Source organism: Lotus japonicus, chromosome 4 (genome assembly GCF_012489685.1).
Source record: "Lotus japonicus ecotype B-129 chromosome 4, LjGifu_v1.2".
NCBI classification, from domain to species: domain Eukaryota; kingdom Viridiplantae; phylum Streptophyta; class Magnoliopsida; order Fabales; family Fabaceae; genus Lotus; species Lotus japonicus.
The window spans coordinates 67,968,482-67,991,085 of NC_080044.1; the positions used below are offsets into that span (position 1 = coordinate 67,968,482).

Below are 22,604 nucleotides of genomic sequence, written 5' to 3' on the forward strand. Positions count from 1 at the left end.
TGGTTCTATCATGTCAAAATTTCACAGGAAGCATGACAAAAGGAGGGTACGATAGAGTTAAAAATTATGAGGTAAGCATGTTCTTTTAATTTTTCAGTGGATTGATTGCGCAATTCCACTCTACGTTCTAAATAATACTCTGAAAGACTGTCTAGTACTAACTGGATTGATTGTGTACTAACTTTTCACTGAAAATGTATCATCTGCAGCAAGACTTCTGCAGATTCCCTCCTGCAATGAACTTACAATGAGTTGTTTCATTAATTTGCAAATATTGAGGACTCTAGGATCAGTTTGTTTTGAAATTGACTAAAATATTTCTTACAGAATTAATTTAAAAAGAACTAACAAAGTAGGAGATTAAATAACAAGTCTCTTTCCCCAAATTGGGGTGACCTTACATTTTTTCATGAAAACTAATAATTAAAGAAGGGTCTTGAGAAGTACATCAAAATTCCTCATTTCCCTCATTTCAAAAAAAAACTCACAGTGAGAGGTTTGCACAAAATCTTTCCCTCCCCTTCATCCAAATGTACCCCCCAAGAATAAATTAAATTGACTAACACCATTGCTAAGCTAACTAAATTAAATAAGCCACAAAATGTAATCCATCTATGTTGCAGTCTCACAAGCATGCTGCTGCAACTTCACATTCTCCCATTGCTTAACAAGTTCATTGTATCCCTTAGCAGAATCAATAGCAAACTCTGCCATTGAGCTCATAGCACTTGACATTCCAGCACAAAGTACCTTCACAGCAACCTCAGCCATTTGCTCAGTAGTCATCACCTCTTCTACTTGACCAACTTCCACCACTTCCATATTCTTCTCATTTGGTTCTTTCGATCGTCGAGAATCTTCTCTTAGCTGTTGCGCATAGAGGGACCCTACACCAGCTGCAAAAAAGTCTATGCCATTAACTACTGCTGTTTCTTGAATGGCATCTAGGCGCCTTGACCAATGAACACAGAGTCCAAACATTGGGTGAGAGTCACTGGTCATTCGAGGAGAGCATGCTAACTTCGATGCTTCAGGCTCACATCTCACACCTCGGAGAAACCAGCCGGTTAGAGCATGAATGTAGGATCTCTGAGATTTGATCCATGACTCGAAGGTGTTTCGCCAATTCCTCAACTCAATTTCAAGATTGGAGGATGAACGAGCAAGCCTCTGTGGATCAGCTATTGGCATGGCACACTGTTTTTTAGCTTCAATGCAAGCTAGGAGAATCTTAGCTTCATCTAAGGCTATCTTCTGTGTCTGATGACATTCCGCCATCACTTTCCACATCCGTGCCAGCCTGTAGTTTATGTATTGTCAGAATCAGCAAGCATGATATATTGTTCTACTACTAAGTATCGCAAAATTAATGATATAGGTTAACAATTAATTCTATGTTGGAATAACTATGCATTGTTGTATTCGTACACAACATACCCTAGCATTAGTTTGTCTAAAGAAGGGTCAAATGTAGCAAAATGCAAAATTAGCAGCATGATTGAGGTATGAAAGTGAAAATACTTCAAATTTTGGCAGAAGGTTGTGTGGGAGTAATGATTTTCATACGTACTGTTGCAACAATTCAAGAAGTTGGGGATGCAACTCTTCATCCCTTAGAGTTTCAATTCTTTTGGAAATAGCTTCAATTGAGTGCATTGAAACTGTTATCTGGGTCTGTAGATCTCTAATGGCAGCTCTTGTTTTATCCACAGAAGAGGGTTCCTCTCCTTCTACATCACGGTTCCTTAGTTGCTGACATTTCTTCTCATATGCAAGCCGAACACGTGCTCCAGACTGTTGAAGAAGAAGAAAAGGAGCATATCATCAGTTTTCCTATTATTGAAATTGTGCGCAATCATAATAAGCACGATGACCAGGTAACAACAATAATAATCAGATACACTGAGAGTAAAATTATTGAATAAGGTTGAAGCTGGCACCTGGTATAATGGAAAGATTTATAATCATCAGTTAGAGAGGTAATTTGATTTTTCATATTACCAAGAACGAGAAGCTAAATTTCTTGGATGATAGTAATAACTATAAGCAAGTTTAGTTAGTTCCCTTTATTAGATTGATAGCTTCATGAGTGAATATTGATTTGTTTATCCCTATAGGATTGTCTACATAGCAGCATGTTTATTGAAATAATGACAAAATGCATTTAATCGTTCATGTATAGGAGCTCAGCGATATACCCTAACTTCCTTGTAGAGCTTCTTCTCCCATGCATATAACCTGTCTAATGTTGACTGATGACTAGAAGATAACGCACAATGTTCCATTAATGGATCATCAGTACTCTTGTAACCTTCATCCCTTGTGTTAGAAGAATTCGTTAAAAATCTTGATGGCGAAGAGTGTGAAGAAGCAGAGCGGAAAAGAGCTACTGGATTCAACAATTTTGATGCTGCAAAAGAAATATAAATTCAAATTTATATTCCTTAAAAATTACTACAACTGGATATGAGAGAGTACAAATTAATTATCTACAAAAATCAAATGAGAAGCTGAGTACTTAGGAACAAGTAATCTAAAACAATAAAAGTACAATTTCTATGGTGTGGTTTGACTTGGTGAAAAGAAATGCAGTTGTCAAATGAACATTAATAACTTTCCCCTACAGTAACAAGAGTAAAAATTCATGGTAATGTCAATAACAAGATTTGCCCACATCATCTAAATGTTAATGTCTCCTGCATAAATAACTTTTTGAGAATGAATGTTATGCTTGATACTTGAGGTTTAACTCACAATTCTGAACACTGCAAAATACAGGATCATGCAAGAATACTTTCAACAAAGTCAAGATATAATAATTGGTATAATTCCATCAAACCTGAAAGTTCACTAGATGTCGATAAATACTGATCTTTATTGGCATCTAACAGTGCTGAGACATCACTAGCTGCATTGCAGACTACTGTGAATTGAGCTTCAAGATCCTTTATCACTTCCCCCATGCTTGTTGGCCTTCTGTTTACATAAACAGTAAAACCAGGTGTTTCTTCCTTAGCTTCTTCCTTACCAATTGCCATTTCCCGATGGCTGGAATCAACATGACCTGCACTTTGAGCTTTTGATACTTGGAAACATTCACTAGCATTGCCTTGTGAATCTGAGATTCCATTCTCAGCTTTAGTTTCAGCTCCTATTGCCTCCTCTTCCTCATGTTCATCAACATCTTCAACTGTGACTTCTTCTTTGGAAGAGTCAGTTTTGGTTTTTTCTTCTGCTACAATTCTCTTTGCAACAGAATCTTCTTTTTCAGTTTCATCTTCTTCAAGGTCTGGTATTCCTTCATCTTCTCGGGCCTGCCTCAGTCCTTTACTATCATCATTCACCACAGTGTGGTCAAGACTATTTCCCATGGGGTAACCATAATAGTCCAATGATGTGAATGGATTCCAAAAGGAATCCCATTGGGAATGTTGTGGTGAAGGGATAATTGGCCTGTTATTGGGAGAATAAGCAAAAATTGAAGCATTCACAGGTGAGGATTGCATTGTAAAGAAACCATCAATACCAAACTGGTGCATTGGTGAATATGCTTCAACTCGAACCATTTCCGGTGATTGAGGCCTTTCCTCAACTGAAATTGCTGGATTACCACCAGCCCTAAGACAATTCACTTTCATAGTTGAATTGGGTCCAAACTCAAGTGTTCTCTTCAAAGGGGTTATGAATGAATCTAATGATAACTCAGCTTGCTTATCATCTCCTTCAAAGTAATCATGCAGTGCAGCTGAAACTCTCTTCAGAGATTGGATGTATGCTATGTGACCAGTAGCGAATTGAGTTCTTTGCTCGACAGCTTGTTTGATGAATCGCTTCCTATCCTTACAAAGCTGAACTGCCTCTTCATTATCCAATTTTGATTGAGAACATCCCATCTCTAATTGATTCTGGCTTTCCTTAAGCCCTTAATGCAAATTTCTCAAGCTTGCATTGAAATGGAAATCAAACTACAACCTTTTATTTACCACAAATCAATCTGCAGAAATAGGAAAATTTCAATATATGTAATATGTATATACTAAATACCATTACTGTTGAATGTTAATAAAGTTTGGATGCTTTTCTTTATTTTCAAGTCAGTAGGGTAATGAAAATATACTAATATAGACTTGGCCAAGAGAAACAAGTAATGGAGATTCAGATTCCTTAAGCCTTACCCTTCCATTCTCTATTTTCCAGAAACCTAATTTATGCTCTATCACAAACACAATTACTAGAAAACATTAAGAAAGCATAGAACTTTTGATGTGGGAATTTTTCATTTTAGCCAATGTGACAAAACCCAGCTGAATACATCAATGAAAGAGATGACTGGAAATGAAAATAATAAAATTAGGAAAATTAGCTTAAGAAGAAGAAGAAGACATAAATTCACAAACTAGAAGAAAAATGAGTTAAATTGTAACCAATGGAGTTACTAGAAGGAATTTGAATAAAAAGGGGTTATAAAAGAGTTGATAAACATAAGATTAGGTAACCCATTTGACCAAAAATCTTAATGCAGCTTCACTCAATTTGTTGCAGTTAAGAACTGATGATAAAAAGAAACTAAATGGTGATGGTGGGAGGAGAAGAAAATGGGAAAATAATAACAAGCAGTGAACAGTTATTGGGTTTGGTAAGTGGAGTGAAGCTTAGAATGGAGAACTGTACCTGAAGATGACGGGAGCGAACTAGACGAGAAGAAGCTTTGGTCGCGAAGAGGAGATCAGGGAGAGAGAGACAGAGAGGGGAACAGAGAGAGACGTTGAGAAAAAGCAACGGTCAAAACACACACAGAGACAGAGAAACACAAATTTTAAAATAAAGAACAAAAAACAATATACGACAACTTCTTCACCGCCACAATTACTCCAATGTCTTTTACTATTTCTTATTTTAGGTCAATTTCAAAAAAATAAAAAAAAATTAACAAATTAATAAATTTTTCAAACTTAAAACCTTTTTTCCCAATGACATAAGATATCACGGAGTTCCTTAAAAGCATGAAAACCAAATTGATATTCGAAGTTGCATTAAAGAGGTTGTCACTATTTACATGTTCTGAGTTTAACTTTCTACTAATTCTCATAGGTTGAAGATTCGAATCTTCTTCATTTAGTAAAATCTTGCATTAAAAAACTAAGCATAAGAATAAGAAAATTTAAAATACCAGACAACGCACACTAGGTAAAGATGACACTGGTATTAGTGGTATGCAAGAAGCTCTAAAATACAACATGTTAATTTTAAGGACAACTAGTTGTTCCAGATCGACCCGATTCAAGAACTGATGAGAGAGCTGAAGATTTTTTTTTAATGTAAATATCAATCTTTATGTGTAAAGTTTGAATATTTTCAATAAATTTTTATTTTCGTGTTGAAAAAAGGAATTAGTTTTTTTTTTGTTACAAGGAATTAGTTTATATGCACTGACAATGTAAAAAGATTTACATAAACATTCAATCATACCTCTTCATTTTTCAATTTTAAATTTTTTCATATTTAAATTTAGGGTTTAATTATGATGCACAGTCAGTGTAAAACAACTTTACACTAACATCTAATCATATTATGTCACGTTTGAGAAATAATTAGATTCATTTAAAGTTTTAATAAAAAATTAAAATATATATTTTAATTTGGTGAAAATAAATTAGATGTATGTGTAAATAAAATTACACCGAAAGACGGAGAGGGTAAAGAAACGAGCATAATAGTTATATGGATATGTATTATGTACAAAAACCTTGCAGGTTAGCTTGGTCTTGGACTTATGCTAGTTGAAAGTACAGAGAGAGCAAAGAAGCATAGCAGTTTTGCCTGCCAGAGACAAGAACAAACACAACCATTTGATAGTAGTAGTACTTTCTTCATTTCATGACCCTTTAAAGCTTCATGATCAACCAATCAGTACAGACAGAGGTGATTGTTATGGGACGTCCTTGATTCTTTGGCCATAGAGTGTGTTGCTGTTTAGAAACTACTCCTATATCTAAGGCTTCCATTGATTTTTTTGGTGGTCAGTACCTTTAATTACTTGATGAATATGTGCAAAACCTTGATGGTGAGCTTGGACTTGGACTTGTGTTAGTTGAAACTTGAAGTGGTTTAACCATTAACGTTTTTTTTTAAGGTTTAAGTACACTGAAACATAATGACTTGGTTTTTGTGTGATCCCAATGACATGTTCAATATGTCTGGACACATGATCCAGTTTGATTGCTTGATGGGCTGTACCTAAGGCCCAATCTTATGATAATTCTTGCAACTTTTTGCAGGTTAGAAGTTTTTTTTTGACAGAGCAGGTTAGAAGTTTATTACCAAAACAAACAAAAAAAGTTATTACTCTGCTTACTTATAGAAAAATATTTCATATAATTTTAACTTTTTTTTTATTTAAATATGTGTTTTCCTGATAAAAAATGAAACTATTGAATTTTTTTTTGGAACTATTCCACCATCAAAAGCAAAAACAATATTTTCAAAAATCAGGTGCTTTTAGGGGACTAAGACCATACTAGGCTGGCATACTATTTTTAAAATTTATATAAGGTATATTAAAATAAAAAATTGATAATTTTACATGAACTTAAAATTAAACATATCTTACCTTTATTTTTTAAGGTTATGCTTAAAAACTATTGCTGATGTTTTGTGGTTGAGTCAAAAAGTTATAGCTTCTTGGGCTGGTCCAACCTGATTTAACAACACTGTTTACTCTTAAAAAAAATCACAACTCTATAAGCACTGAACTGTCTTCGTTTTTTCTTAAAAAAATACCATTTGTAATTACTTTACTTGTTTGAAGATTTGAAGAAAAAAATAGTGATAAAATTATAAATATACAAACAGTCTCAATGCAAGATAAGTCTCAGTGCAAGATAATTTTTTTCCGATGATTTGGGCGGGCTCAGCAGCCCTAACTACAAGCCTCTAAAGTACACGGTAGAAGCACTATCAGACATAAAAGGAACAGAACAAAAACTAGGCAAGGAATCAAAAACTCGTAACCCAAACTCCTGGCCCATCCCATGCTTTGCCAAGGCATCCGCAACCGAATTAGCTTCCCGGAAAACATGTCCCCAACTAACTTGCTCAAAATGTTGCAGTAACCGCCGAATTTCACCAACAAGGCCAGCACATGGATGGTACTCCCCACAACCCACCGTGACCAGTCGAATACAAGACGACGAGTCAGACTCAATCACTACCCGCGAGAACCTTCTCTCCACCAACATACGCAGGCCACAAAGGATGCCCCAGAACTCAGACTGCACCACCGAGCACGAACCAAGTTTCTTAGAATACGCCATGACAAACGCCCCAAAATGGTTCCTAACCACACCTCCGCAGGCCGCCATACGCGACGTGGAGGAGTAAGCCCCATCCGAGTTCAGCTTGACCCACCCCTTTGCTGGCGCAAACCACTGGATGTGAGGCGTGGTCACCCTCGGTTGGATCACCCGAGTGACCGGTGCTAAACGAAGAGCTTCACGATAATGGTATACCTTCAGTGCAAGATAAGTTCTTCAATTTTATGTTTTCCTTTTTTTTTGGGTATATATGATTGTAGGATATTTACCAAACTTTCTCCATTTCTTTTGTACTATATACTGGTTTCATATAGCTATTTTTTTATTTCAAGAGCTTAACATGACATTCGTTTTTTTGTGTGTAGATTTTTTCTATTAATTAAGCCATTACATACCGATTAAATTTTTTATTTTACTTCACACAAGTATTATAAAATTGGATATAATAAATAAAATAATTTCAAAGTAAATGGAGCAATGATATAGAGGTAGAATAGAAATAGCAATAATTTTTCCAACAAATAATGAATCAAGTACCAGAATTGGAAGGTGATTCAGCAAGACCCCGACCATATTACGTGATGTACTTCTTCTTACACATCACTTTAATTGGATTTTTGTGTCTCCATTCACACGCACTGATTTGAACTCCACCATGCCTTTGTCTCCACCATTTTTCCCACACACTAATAACTAATAAGAACGAACCAGTACTGTGACCTTAGATTCAGAAAATGGTGAATCTGTCATTTACAAATTGATCATGTTATTGTAATTACCCAGCTCAAGCCACAAAAATTTACACAATAGAGGTAGTGGATTTGTGACACTTGTCCACTACACGTTGTTGAGCAATCATACTAATATATCTGGTCCAATTATATCCTAATAGTACTTTACATTAATGAGACTTCTTCAGTGTTATCTATAAGAAACTAGTGTTCTTTACCCGTGCGTTACACGGTGATTAAATTTATTCTAAATATGAATCAGTAGAAATATGTTTTGACTTAGTTTAAGCTCTTTTAAGTAAGTAGAACAGATATGGAACCGAATATATGTTACAAACATGTAGATGAATGGACCACAACAAATATATTAATTTGATGAGGTTGTATAGACCTCACAATGTCAACATTTGAATAGTAATAAGAACCAAGTTTTTAAGAAATGCATTACATTGAAATTGAAATAAGATAAACATAACAATGAAAACAACATGAACCCTTATTAGAAGTTGTAGTCCATGATCAATGATAAAAACTTCATAACCGATCTTGTTGTCAATCAAGCATATTTGAGCTATAGAACCTACAAAGGAAAAAATTTATATAAGAGTAATAATCAGTAACCAATACAAATATAAATTGTATATAATTTGAAAATTTTAAACAAACCTTTTAGAAACTACAAAGTAACAAATAGGTCAGAGGAAAAGAAATTTAGACCGTATGTAGGGGAAAGAATGATAAATAAATAAATAAGGTAATGTGAATATATCAATATTAGGTTTCCTAATCTACGAAATTTATGTTGTTCCAACTTATTTTGATTATAGAATAAAACTCTTCACATTATTATTTAGATTTTATTCGAATATTAATCATACTTTTACCATTAAAACGTGGATTTCCTCCAAAAAATAGGATTGTAAAAAAATGAAGTTTCATAAGTTGTTGTAAAGAAAATTAAAGGTAACACTGAATACTGGTTGATCAATAATAGAGCATATCTTGCATAATTTATCTTCCATAATAGATGCAACCACCTGATTACTTAAAATTAGATTTTTTTTAAACTTATTGAATAATCCTTCTATGATATTCATTTAAAAAATTCATTTTTTCATAAATACAAATCAGGTTTTAAAATTTTAGTCAAACCTTAATTAATTGTTTAGATATTATTCGAATATATGTTTCCTCATATACCAAAAAAACGTGGGTTCCTCCACAAAAATAGGATTATAAAAACTTGACTTTTCCTAATTTGTTGTAAAGAAAATTAAAGGTAACATTGTATACAGGTTGATCCCAATTAAAGCAAATCTTGCATAATTTATCTTTAAATAAAGAAAAAAAAAAGAAAGATTAATTATGGTTGATTGATTTAATCTATTTGAATTTGAATATTGATTTTTTTTAACGAAGCAAATTTGAATATTTATTTCAGATATATAACTTCTATAATTGGAGCGAAAAACGGTGTGAACAACATAAAAAAATATCCGTATAACAATTTTTTTTGAAATAAGAATACTAATGAATTAATGCAATATACGTATAAGAAAATAGAATATTAAAAATCGTATAACGAAAGCCAAAATTTGTTTTTAGCATTAAAGGATAGTTTTAAAAAAATATACGAAAAAGAATAATATTTTGAGTGATTATTCCATAAGTAATTTGTGATGAGTGGAGATGTTCGATTCAGCATTAATGAACGGTTTAAATAATCATCAAACAACAATTAATAAGTTATTTCAAGATTATTTGAATGCTTGACAATGATTGGGCATAAAACTAAAATCAAGGAGAAATTAATCTGGCCATAAATTAGTTAAAATGAATTAGAGCTTGACACTTGTCAGCTAAAGAGGAGGGTGGGTGAGAGTGAACTTGGGAGTGCCAACTCATCTAAGTGGGTCTCACAGAGTTCTTCTTTTCTATAGTATATAGATTAGAAAAATTTATGTGATAGTACAACTTAAAGTATAAGCATAGTAAATTAAAAGAAACAATTAATAATTAATATTTGAATTAAAAACTTAAAAATGACTACCAACTTACAAATTAAGTTTAAATGACACCGTTTTAATAATTTTGTGGCATGGAAGAACAGTGTCAGATGTAGAAATTAAAACTGTGTCAGACTTACAAATTAAGTAAAACTGTCATTTTTAGAACACCGAGTGAACTAGTTAATTCGATGAAAACCAGTGGTTTCAGACGAAAAATTGAATTTTAAGTTTATTTTCTTTTTTACATAATTGGCTCAGCCATGGAAAAAGTCAGTAAAAAATTGACAATTTTTTGAAAGAAAGAAAGGGACATTGACAGTACACTGAGTTGTTGGAAAATACTGACAGAGGATGTGGGGGAATGGTTTGTTTGATGTTTATATCTCTATAGAGGTTCTAGAGTCTGGACCCTAAAATAATGCGGGTTCTACTGGGGTGTATTTTACTAGATCTAAAAAGGCATTGCTTTTTCGGAAAGTTTTAGGTCTTGAGTACCCCGGGAGCGATCTCTATTCGTGGGTTGGAGGAAGAACTTAGGATGATGTTCACTTCTTAGTATTTGGGTGGGGTTGTTTTGCTCGCTTGTTTCTTGGCTAGCTTCACAAGCCTTCTTTTTGTGCAGTTTACTTTCTAGGTTGCTTTTGTGTTGGGGCCTATGTTTGGTATATATTGCTTTGGTGCGCTTTTATTTTTTTGCTACGTAATTTTTGGACCCAATTTTTTATTTGGGTTGTCTCCTCTTCTTGTCTCTCATTAAAGTTTTTTATAATGGAATAAATTTTACCATAAAAAAATACTGACAGAAGATTTAACAAAAAAAATCAACAAAGATTAACCATAAAAAAGTACCATATATATGATTTAATTTAACATCTGCTAGTAAAAATAAAATGGATCCTAAAAATGTATATCAATATCAATCAATTATATAGGTTAGTTCTGCATTATAAATTAAGTACATTATCTCTCATTTATCGTTATCCTGCGCATGTAGTGAGCAATTAATATACTTATACTTTTGTCGTCTCTTTCTTCCTTTTAGTAAGTTGCAAGCATCTTTAATTATTATATTGAAACTTGTCAAAAAGAAATTATTATATTGAAGAAATAAAGCCCACCATTGCTCTACGCGACTTTTTTAAGTGGAGGATTAGAGTTGCCCAAAGTAAAAAAAGGGTAAAATGAAATAGATGACGTCGTGTTTGGCAAGGAGAATGCCTACATGAATCCTATATGTTTCCTTCGTGCAGGCAGTGGAGTAAATAAGAATTCATATAGTAAGCATAAAAAAATGCATATGCAATACTATGTTGGATTATAGGAGACTATAAGAAACTTAGCTTATATGTCTACATGATAAGTTATCAGAAACACTTTTCATGTTATCACCTTTTAAAATAATCGGTTTAGATTTGAGATGGTTAAAAAGTGAGTCAATTCAATACAGCTCACTATTTTAGTGAACATAGATAGACTAATTAATGTGTCGTTTGGAAGAGTAATTCAGCTTATTTTGTATGACATAATTGCTTACCAAACTGTACGTATGTGAGAATAACTTATGATTAACCTATACGTTATTTTGAACTCATTTTCTCAAATTAGCTTATAAATAATAACTTATGTTTACTTATAACATATTTTCAACTTATTTTAATGAGTTTCTCAAATTAACTATGAATAAACACTTATGTCACAATCACGTATTCCCACAACCGCTTACTCAAACAAATCCTAAATATAGGTTAAATAGGTTGGTGCAATTAAAATTTAAATGTAAAAATATACAGGAAAAAATAGAGACGTTGGAGATACTTGCTAAAAAAAATTAAAAAAAGTTCATATTAAATGATTTTTTCTCTTTTGCTATTTTTAAAAACAATTTTTTTTTACAAAACGTACAGTAAACATGATGCTCATTTTTTTCATTCTTAACTAATAAATGTTTGTTAGATTTAAAATGTGGTAGAGCCAAACACATCATAGCCAAATCATGATTCATGGATGCATATATGCCATTGTTGAATGTTTTTCAACAGAATTGATATGTCGAGAATCATATTGGCAGAATGTGGTGGATGTGTTATCATCTTCTATCCATTTAAAATGGTTTGTTGTGAAGATTAGGGATGACAATTTCTACCTGCATATGGGGATCTCCGTGGGGACTGCCCCGTTTGGGGCCCCGATCTTGGGGAATTTTTCCCTGTGGAGATGGGGATGGGGACAAAAATTCCCCCGAGATAAATTTGGGGATGGGGGTGGGGATCACCCTCCCCGGCCTGCCGAATCCCCGCCCTGTATACATAGGTAAAAAATCAATAATACCCTTAATAGTAAATTAAATGTTATTTGAACTTCATTATATATTTTCATAGAACTTGACATGTTCCATTCTCATTTGTGATTTTCATATTTAACTATTTGTAGTCCACGTGGAAATTTAAGTATTTTTATATTTAATTTAGTTTTATTTTATTTTTAATGTTGTGTTAATGGTCCCCATGGGGATCTGCGGGGACCCGTGGGGAGGTGGGGATTGGGGATGGGGAGAAAATTCACCCCGCCACGGGAATGGAGAGTGGGGATGGGGACATGAAAGAGACGCGGGGATGGGGACGGAGGAGGCACTCCCCGCCCCCGCCCCTCGCGGGTGCCATCCCTAGTGAAGATCATTTTCTTCTAAACAGATTTATCAGTTTTTAAAAGAAAAAAGTAATAATATATTTTATTAGAGAATGACAAAGCAGTGTTGGTTCTTATTAGTTCAGCCTGTGCGGGTGAGTCATACTCTCATGATGAACACATTATTCACATTATTTAATAATAATAATCATAGCTACAAATTTAATTTGTAGCATAGCTAAAAAACGAATCAAGATATACATGGTTGATCTGACAGGTACAAGTCCATTGTGCATATATATGTGCTATATATAAGAGATTCCACAGATAGTGGATTGCAAACCAAAATCCACTATAACCACTTAGCTGCATTAATCATTAAAGCATCTTTGTCATTGTTCTTTTGCTATTTATGCCCCACAGGGGTTTAATTATTAGGGGTGCTACCGTGTGGTCAAAAGATAGTCCAGTTAAGGAATTTCAAAGAAAGAAAACTATAGTATCATGTTATTTTGAGTGAAGTACTTTAATACGTGGATTTATTAATATTCAATTTAATAATTTTTATAAGTACTAGAATGGTATTTAACTTATAATTCTGCACTGAGACATGTTATGTTTTTAGTGAAGTGAATTTAATATAAATACTATCAGATGAGAACAAAAAAAAAAATGAGAATAATAAACGCTCTTCCTTTCAAAAAAATAAAAACAATCAAAGAAACTCTCCTTTTTAAAAAATAAATAAATAAGATGGACATCGAAAAATGAAAAGGGAAGGCCAATGGGGTTTATTTTGGGTCTGACAATTAGTTGGGCCGGTCTGTTGGCTGTCTTGGGTAAGCAATAAAAAAAAATTCCGTACAAGTCAAATAAAAAAGTCAGGAAAATAAATAAAATACGGAAAGGATGAAAACAATAAGAATGAAGTCTAATATTTAAAAATTTAAAGTATAAAATACTGAAACAAAAAGCTAAAAAATATTAATTTTATGATTTCTGTATTTGAATTTCGAATAAAATAGTAGAGTGAATTTTTATTGGAAGATTTTCACAGGCCCACTTTCAAATGATTTATTTATTTATTTTCGTTTCTATTAAATAAACATTTTTCGTTTCTTACCTTTTACTATCACTCCTTTTCGGTTCTGATAAACACAAAGAAAAGGGGGTTTCATTTGATTGGTTGTTATTAAAATTTAAAAGTATATATGCAACCGCTGGCAGCAGGCGGTGAAACAAAGATGAACTTCAAACTTCTGAGTTCTGACATGGATCAACTTTGGTTACACAACAGATAAAAGAATATACCAAATAGAAATAGAAAATGTCAACAAATGGACATTAGTTTTGTATATGATTTAAAGAAGAAGCTTTGGTTAGTAAAAATAGGTCTGGATTCCATTTCATATCAGCTAGGCTCAACGTCTTCCATTTTTAATTTATAGTCAATAAGTATTTGAGGAATGTTACTAGCTATTTGTTTAAGAAATAGTTGCGTATTTTTATAATAATTATTTTTCTTGAAATTCGGTCTTTATAATAAACATGCAATTGGAATTAAGATGAAGCGGACAAAGATATCAATATTCTATCGTTCATAAGTCCGGTGAAACCTCTTCTACCCATACAACATTGGGAAAACTTTAGGCGTTCCTGGCTATAAAGTCGGCAACTAAATTATCAGTACGTCTAACAAACAAAACATAAACGTAATCAAAAGAAGAACTAAGCCTACGACAATCCCACACCAAATATGCTAAGTAAGAGTATCCATCATCGTTCCTCAACCAGCTCTAATACAGTTGGGGGCAATCAGTCTCAAACAAAACTCGTCGAAACCTCAGCTACGATAGTAAGATCATCGCCCACCTGAAGCTCGTTGCCTCCGCCAAGAGAGGGGATAGGACCAGACATGGAAACGATGCTGCTGCCAACACCTCGCCCTCCCAATCGCTTGCCACCACTCCAAATCCCGCCTCACCATCACGCACTGACGCATCAAAGTTAAGCTTTACCACATCCTCCTCTCCTCCATCATGAAGAAAGCTCACGGTCAGGACCAAGAACTGCCTGCACACCACCTCTCGCCGTATCAAGCGCCGCTGCCCGAGCCAGAACGCCTCACACCTCGAAAGCTCTTCCCAGAAAGATCAACTCATTACGAGCCTCCCAATTAGCATAGAACAATGCTTGTACCGCAGCCACCACCGTGGGTGTCCCCTACCTCACCACCTCCGCCATAAAATCCACCACTGTGCTGAAATTTCCCACCCTATATTCTTATTCAATAGTGTAATTAATTTTCTTGATTTTCATAAACTATACTATTTATTTTTCTATTTTACCCTCTAATGTATGCTATCTTTTCTCATTTATTATTCTCTCAAGGGCATTACTTAAAAACAGTTATTTAATGTTCTCTTAAAATGCTAAATGAGCATATACATATGTATAAAAAAATTCTTCTAAGTAAACCGTTAATAAGGAATAGATGAAATATGTTTTACAATTTTGTTCTTTTATGTGTTTTGCAGTGTTTTGTGTTTGGTCCCTCTTACTTAGGATTAGTTGAGACCTTTCATTTAGTTTTGGTTTTATTGTTTTTTCTTTCATTCAATCTTAGAAGTAGCAATTGATGTCACAGATTTTCTTGCCAAAGAATCTCATTCATTCTCTACCTTTGTCTGGGTCCTGACCTCGGTTTGATGATCCTTCGTGATGCAATGGCCTTGATGTCTAATTTTTTTATTTGTTTGATGAAATTTTCTTTTGCAAAAAATATCATAAATAGTAGTTGTCTTCCTTTCCGTGCAATTTGGGCTTACATTTTTCTAATGCTTTGTTTGGATACATGAGTACATGAGTGAAAATGAGAGGAAGAAAAATACAATAAAAAAGAAAAATAAAGTGAGGTGACTTTTGATTGTTTGAATTGCGAGAAAGAAAAGAGACTGAAAGAAAAAAAATATGAGTGACATATTTAATTAATTACTTTTTGGTACCTTTCATATAATCATTATTCATTAAAATTAATTTATGATCTCTTCTTGTTAAATTAAGATTTTTTTAGATAAATTTAGCAAAACGATATATTAATATTTGCCCCCTTTGGTGCTAATTGACAGTGTAAGCTCTTTTATATTATTGCTCCTTTATTGTCTAGAAATGCTCTAGTTTTGTAGTTTCATATTTTTTTTTCTTATTGAAGAAGTTGTTAAATCAAAAGAGAGGCAAGAGTATTGAGTTAGGCTACGATACTAATAAAAAGAGAGAGTATTGTAGCCTAACTGATTTCTTCTTACAATTGGTCGAGGAAGACGTACGTTATGCGGAACCGAATGCCATTACCTACCACCACTGAAGTTTCTCATATTTCATTTCGATCCCTATCCAGCACGAGAATTCAATTCTTTCAGTTCTATATCTACCTCACTATACGTGGCTGGCACACACATGCAAGCACCACACCATGATACCTTTTCATAGTGTTTCTAGCTTTAACTATCTTCTTTTTAACTCTTTTTTTGAAATATATAATAATAACTCAATTTCCTCAAATTAGACCGGCTAAGAAAATTCATGTTCAATAATGTCTCGTACTCTTTTACATCTGTGTTTTGTATTTACGTAAAATCCAATTGAACACTAGCTAGCTAGGCTGAGGTAGGCACTTTGATTTTTCACGTTTTTGTATGGGAAAGTAAGATCGATCCCCTTTTGAATGAAAATAAGAGTATACTATTTTGTTGATCCGGAAGATATATAAGTGTGACTCATAACTGATTGAATCTTAAAAAGTGTCTTGACTCTTGACCAATATTGATTCTTGCACTCGCTCAATAATGGTGTTTCAAGACCACCTCCTGAGATTTTTGGAGGTAGAACTTGATATACTTCATATATACTTGGTTATATTAGATACCTCTGATACTATGTGAGTAATAAATTATGTCAAAAGTTTAAGTTGTTGAATAAATCACATTTAAATGATTAATTTCTAATATGCTCCATCACGCTAGAGTTTACTTGGACTTAAAACATGAAGAATTAATGGATAGACTCACCCACTACGTGTTAAAATTTAACTTTTTTTATTTGAAGAACCGAGGGAGGTAAGGATCGATTACATTAGATACTACATTCATTGCACTACGAGAAAAAATGTTTATTATTGACGGTCAAAAGTTTGGCTAAGCCAAAAAATTCATTGATAATGGTTAATTACAAATTAGCTAAAAAGTAGTCGCTATTTGGCTCGTCAGTACTTTTTTCGACGGTTTCTGAAAATTTTCAGTAACTTATTGACAACTTTTTCTGTCGTTAATTACCGACGGTTTTATCCGTCACTAGTGTACTGACGTTTTTTTTGTTGGTAATTATTAACATTTTTTCCATCACAATATAACTTGCTGATGACTTTTTTGATGATAATTCATTTGGTCTGCACAAAAAGTCATTTAGTTGAGAATAAAAATGTCGAAGTGACATTTCTACCCGCAACAAAAGAAGCATTTTGCGGTCTTTATAATCATCATTATTTATAATTTATACGAAGGAGGAGGAGGAGTTATAGTGTACTGACGGTTTTAAATGTTGAAAGCTTTGGCTATTAGTAAAACCGTCAGTAATTTGGTGGTAACTAATCCCTAAAAAAAAATTGCCTCCAAAATAGGATAGCGTTAGTCGTCAGTAATATTTTCTTTTGTTTTTTAAAACACGTTAATAGCGAGATTTTGCAAAAAAAGTTAAGACCGTCAGTAAAAAGTCATTGATAATTCAGTGTTTTCTTCTAGTCTTAAATCAGACACTAAATGCAACATATTCGTCACAAATGTAAAAACCAATAATCAACACTAATATAGGAAATACAACATAAACACCTAAAATCTAAATCACCTAACATCATCTATGGGTACAGTTGTCACTTGGTTCCTCTATTCTACTGGAGAGGTTGCAGCTACAACTTGGGATGCCATCATGCCAATGGTCTCAAAATCATGGGGTATTCACAAAAAATGCTCACTATGAATAGGGTAAAAACTCTTTAGATAGATATGGATAAATACCTGTAAAAGTCATTGGTATGGATGCGGGTATCAATATTATAGAGTATCCAACCCCCCATAACAGCACACATATATTATTAGTTATTTTTATTATATACACATATATTGATTGTATATTAACGAGCTTAAAGCTATAACTATATATCTAACTCACTCTTTAAAAACTGTTAGGAAATAATGTCTTAATATTACATATAGTTATTAATTTATTCTACTTATTTTTTAAATAAGTAAGTTAGTAACCTATAACTTTATGATTATTGATTATATTAAAAATTTTAAAATTTAGAATTTAAAGCTATAACTTTCTCACTTACTTCTTTTGAAAAAAACATGTGGAGTGGAAAAATTAAACAAAGAAAGCAAAAAATGAAGGAAATATTTTCCATGACTATTATTGATAATGAAATACCCTATATATACAACTTACCTAGTTGACTAACAATAAATATTAAACCCTAATTACAGGCGTAATTACAAAGAGAATAAATAATATCCTATTCTATCACACCCCCGCAGTCGAAGCGGGAGGTTCACCGACGCTGAGACTGGAACGAAAATCATCAAAAAGAAACCGAGGTAGGCCCTTGGTGAAAATGTCCGCAATCTGATGACGGGAAGGAACATGAAGGACGCGAGCCTGGCCACGCGCGACCTTTTCCCGAACAAAATGGATATCCATCTCAATATGTTTGGTACGCTGATGGTGCACTGGATTCCCAGAGAGGTAGATGGCACTAACATTGTCACAGTGGACCAATGTTGCCTGAGAGAGAGGAAAATGAAGCTCCAGAAGTAAATTGCGGATCCAGCAGGACTCGGAGACAACATTAGCAACACCGCGATACTCAGCTTCAGCACTAGAGCGAGAGAGAGTGGGTTGCCGCTTGGAGGACCAAGATATGAGATTGTCACCGAGGAAAACACAATAACCAGAAGTGGAGCGTCTGGTGTCAGGACAGCCCCCCCAGTCAGCATCAGTGTAAGAAACAAGTTTTTCAACCGGGGAGGGATACAAATGTAGCCCATGAGTCAATGTGCCACGAACATAGCGGAGAACCCGCTTGAGGGCAAGCATGTGCTCGGTGTGGGGTGCATGCATATGTAAGCAAACCTGCTGAACAGCATAGGAAATGTCAGGACGAGTAAATGTGAGGTACTGTAGGGCACCAGCAAGGCTCCGATATAGGGAGGCATCCTCACAAGGAGTCCCAGAGGAAGAACTGAGCTTCTGCTTGGTGTCAACCGGTGTAGCAGAAGGGTTGCATGAGGCCATGCCGGCGCGAGCAATAATCTCAGTAGCATAAGTGCTCTGACTGAGGAAAAGGCCACCTGCATGTCTAGTGACAGCGATGCCAAGAAAGTAACTCAGAGGACCGAGATCCTTCATAGCAAACTCGGATGCAAGAAGTGCCATAAAGGATTTGCGGAGATCATGCGATGATGCAACCAGGATGATGTCATCAACATAGAGAAGTATGTAGGCAATATCAGAACCCTGCCGGAAGATGAAAAGAGAATGATCTGAAGTGCTGTGCCGGAATCCAATAGAGGAAACATAATCAGCAAATCGCTGATACCAAGCACGAGGCGCCTGTTTCAGACCATAAAGGGACTTCTTCAGACGGCAGACATAGTCCGGGTGGTGAGGGTCGCGGAAACCCAAAGGCTGATGCATGTAGACAGTCTCATGGAGATCACCATGCAGGAAAGCATTCTGGACATCCAACTGATGTATGGGCCAAGATCTGGAGAGAGCAATGCTGAGAACTGTCCGGATGGTAGCCGGTTTCACCACGGGGCTGAATGTCTCATCACAATCCACACCTGCAATCTGAGACCTGCCATCACCTACAAGACGAGCCTTATACCGCTCAAACAAACCATTAGACTGCTTTTTATGGCGAAAAATCCACATGCAACGAATAACATTAACATCACAAGGACGAGGAACCAACTCCCACGTATTATTTCGAATAAGAGCATTAAATTCAGACTGCATAGCGGACTTCCAATTTGGATCGGATAAGGCTTGTTTTGGGTTACGAGGCAAGGGTGAGATGGACGGGTCATCAATAGAGACCGAAAGACTAAAAGGTTTTTAGGTTTGGAAATGCCGTGCATGCTACGGGTAGTCATGGTCCGTACGGGTGGTGCAGGAGGGACCGGAGGCAAGGGCAAAGGTGAGGGAGAAGCGGTAGGGGAGACGGGAGCCGATAAGGGAGGCGAAGAGTCAGTGGGACTCGACGGCTGGACCGGAGGGTCAGGTGGGCGGGAGGATACGGTTTGCCAATGGTGGATCAAGGAAGGAGGGAGGTCCTCGGTGAAACACTCATAAGAAGGGGCAGGAGTCAAGGATAGGTCAGCAAAGGGAAATCGGGTTTCATAAAAAATGACATGCCGCGATATTAAAATTTTTCTGTGTGACAAATCATAACATTTATAACCTCTGTGATTCATCGGATACCCTAGAAAAACACACGGAGTCGATCGTGGTTGCAATTTGTTTATTGTAGCGGAAGGAAATAGAGGAAAACATAGACAACCAAAGACACGTAAGTGGGAGTAGGAAGGGTCGCGATGATACAACAGCTGAGTAGGAGAATCATTCTGAAGAGTCTTGCGTGGCAAAATGTTCAGAAGATATGTTGCCATTTGAAGGGCATGATGCCAAAATGAAGGAGGAACTGACGAATGAGCGAGGAGGGTGCGGATCATGTTGTTAATGGTGCGAATTTTCCGTTCTGCTTTGCCGTTTTGAGAAGAAGTGTGAGGGCAAGAGAAGCGAAAAGTAAGGCCATTAGCATCACAATACCGATGAAAGGATTCATTGTCATATTCACGTCCATTATCACATTGAAGACATTTAATATTTGCTGAAAATTGTGTTTTAATAAGTGTAGCAAGAGTAGTAAACATTTCATAAACCTGAGATTTCTTGCTAATCGGAAACGTCCATAAAAAATCAGTGTGATCATCCAAAAACAAAACGTAATAACGATGACCAGCAGTACTTAAAACAGGAGACGTCCATAAATCACTATGCAAAATATCAAATGGTCTCAAAGTAATAGTTGCAGATGAACTAAAAGGCAACCGGACATGTTTGCCTAAAACACAAGAGTCACAAACAGAACTAGAACGCGAAGGTTCACAAAAAATAAGTTTATTATTCCTAAGATGGTTTAAAGCTGAGGAAGCTGGATGACCAAGTCGATTGTGCCAGACACTAGAAGCAAGACCAGCAAAGGGAGAGGAACGAGTGACTGGGTAGAGGTCGCCGAGGCTGTTACATCTCAGGAGAGGCATCCCCGTCTTGAAGTCAGACACCGAGAATCCAAATGGATCAAAAGAAACAGAAACATTATTGTCAATAGTGAGTTGTCGCACAGAAATTAAGTTTTTAATAATTCGCGGAGTGTGCAAGACATGATTGAGTGCTAAAGGTTTGTGGGGGGTAGGAATAGAAGTGTATCCTGAACCCTGAATTGGAATGCCCTGACCACTACCAACTATCAGTTTCTGATTTAAATGACTTAAATTAGAATAAGACGTGAGAGTACCTTGAGATGCCGCAGTATGGGACGAGGCGCCAGTGTCCATGTACCACGTGGTGTCTGGAGGAGTCAAGGACATGGTGTGCATGGCAACAGCGATATCAGTGGGTGCTGGAGAAGCAGTAGCGGTGTAGGCCTGAGGACGCGGACCTAAAACGCCGGGTTGCTGCGGAACACCCATGGGACGCGACCACTGAGATGTGGGGTAAGGACAAGGAGGCATGCCCCAAGGGGAAGGAGCCCAACCAGGGGGAGGAGCCCAACCCCATGGATTCCAGGATGCCTGCGGTGGTGGGCGCCAGGGTGGAGGAGATGCAGCAGAGGAACCAGAGGAGCCAGATGATCCAGGATAACGGGAGCCACCTTTCTTCCTAGGTTTACCAGAACCACCCTGATAATTGCGATCTTGCCCTGACCCATAACGATGGTTGGAGTGGCCCTGATCGCTGCGGTAGGTGGGGCGCTGCTGAGAGGAGTCAACGGAGGCCGGTGGACGGGAAGCAGAGGTGTGCAAAGCAGTCTGAGAGGCCGGACCTGACATCCTGGCGAGACCAGATTCCTCTAGAATCAACATGGAGCGGACCTTGAGGAAAGGAGGCAAAGGCTCACTCTGACGGATCAGGGTGGCAACACCACGGAAAGGCTCAGTGAGACCAGAGACCAACTGGAGAACAAGACGATGATCACTAACAGGGGCACCAACATTCCTCAACTGATCAGAGATATGTTTCAGACGTTGACAATAGGCCGAAACATTAGGAAAATCCTCCATGCGAGTGGAGATGAAATCCTGGTCGAGGGCGACAGCACGGGAGTTCTGATTGTCCTCAAACATAGAAGCGATACGGTTCCAAGTAGCCATAGCAGTAGAACCTTTCTCCATAACAGTGGAGAGAAGGTCAAAGGAGATGGTGGAATAAATCCACTGTTTGACAGTAGAGTCAAGAGTAGCCCACCGGGCATAGGAAGCATCGGTGCGCGCAGGAGGCTCCAAGTCAGCTTGAGGAATGATGTGGTGGAGCACCTGAGTGGCGTGAGCATGAGTTTCAAACAATTCAGCCCACATAGCATAATGATCCTTGTCGATCTCGAGTTTGAAAGGAATGTTGTTTTTGATATTAGTGACAGCAAGGGCCAGATGAAAATCTGGCTTGGGAGAGGAGGCCGACGGCGCTGTGGGCGTAGGGACCATAGTGATGTCGCCGGTTGGAGAGCCAGTGGTCGAGTCGGAGGTAGCCATAGGAATTGCAAAACAAAATAATTAAACAAAAAATAAAAGAAAATAAATTTTGTTTTTTTT

The 22,604-nt window shown here is 36.1% G+C and overlaps 2 protein-coding genes across 2 annotated transcripts; both read right to left on the bottom strand.

Annotated features, from left to right (window-relative positions):
- Positions 1-329: 329 nt before the first annotated feature.
- LOC130715116 (protein ROLLING AND ERECT LEAF 2-like) lies at positions 330-5,463 on the bottom strand. The gene is made up of 5 exons (XM_057565161.1): positions 4,672-5,463; positions 2,840-3,994; positions 2,199-2,410; positions 1,571-1,794; positions 330-1,300 (listed from the first exon to the last, which is right to left on the bottom strand). The coding sequence occupies exons 2-5, from the start codon at positions 3,891-3,893 to the stop codon at positions 613-615; spliced, it is 2,178 nt and encodes a 725-aa protein (XP_057421144.1). The 5' UTR covers positions 3,894-3,994; positions 4,672-5,463; the 3' UTR covers positions 330-612.
- Positions 5,464-21,252: 15,789 nt separating this feature from the next.
- On the bottom strand, positions 21,253-22,196 carry LOC130713220 (uncharacterized). The gene is made up of 2 exons (XM_057563008.1): positions 21,311-22,196; positions 21,253-21,269 (listed from the first exon to the last, which is right to left on the bottom strand). The coding sequence occupies exons 1-2, from the start codon at positions 22,185-22,187 to the stop codon at positions 21,253-21,255; spliced, it is 894 nt and encodes a 297-aa protein (XP_057418991.1). The 5' UTR covers positions 22,188-22,196.
- Between the last annotated feature and the right edge of the window lie 408 nt (positions 22,197-22,604).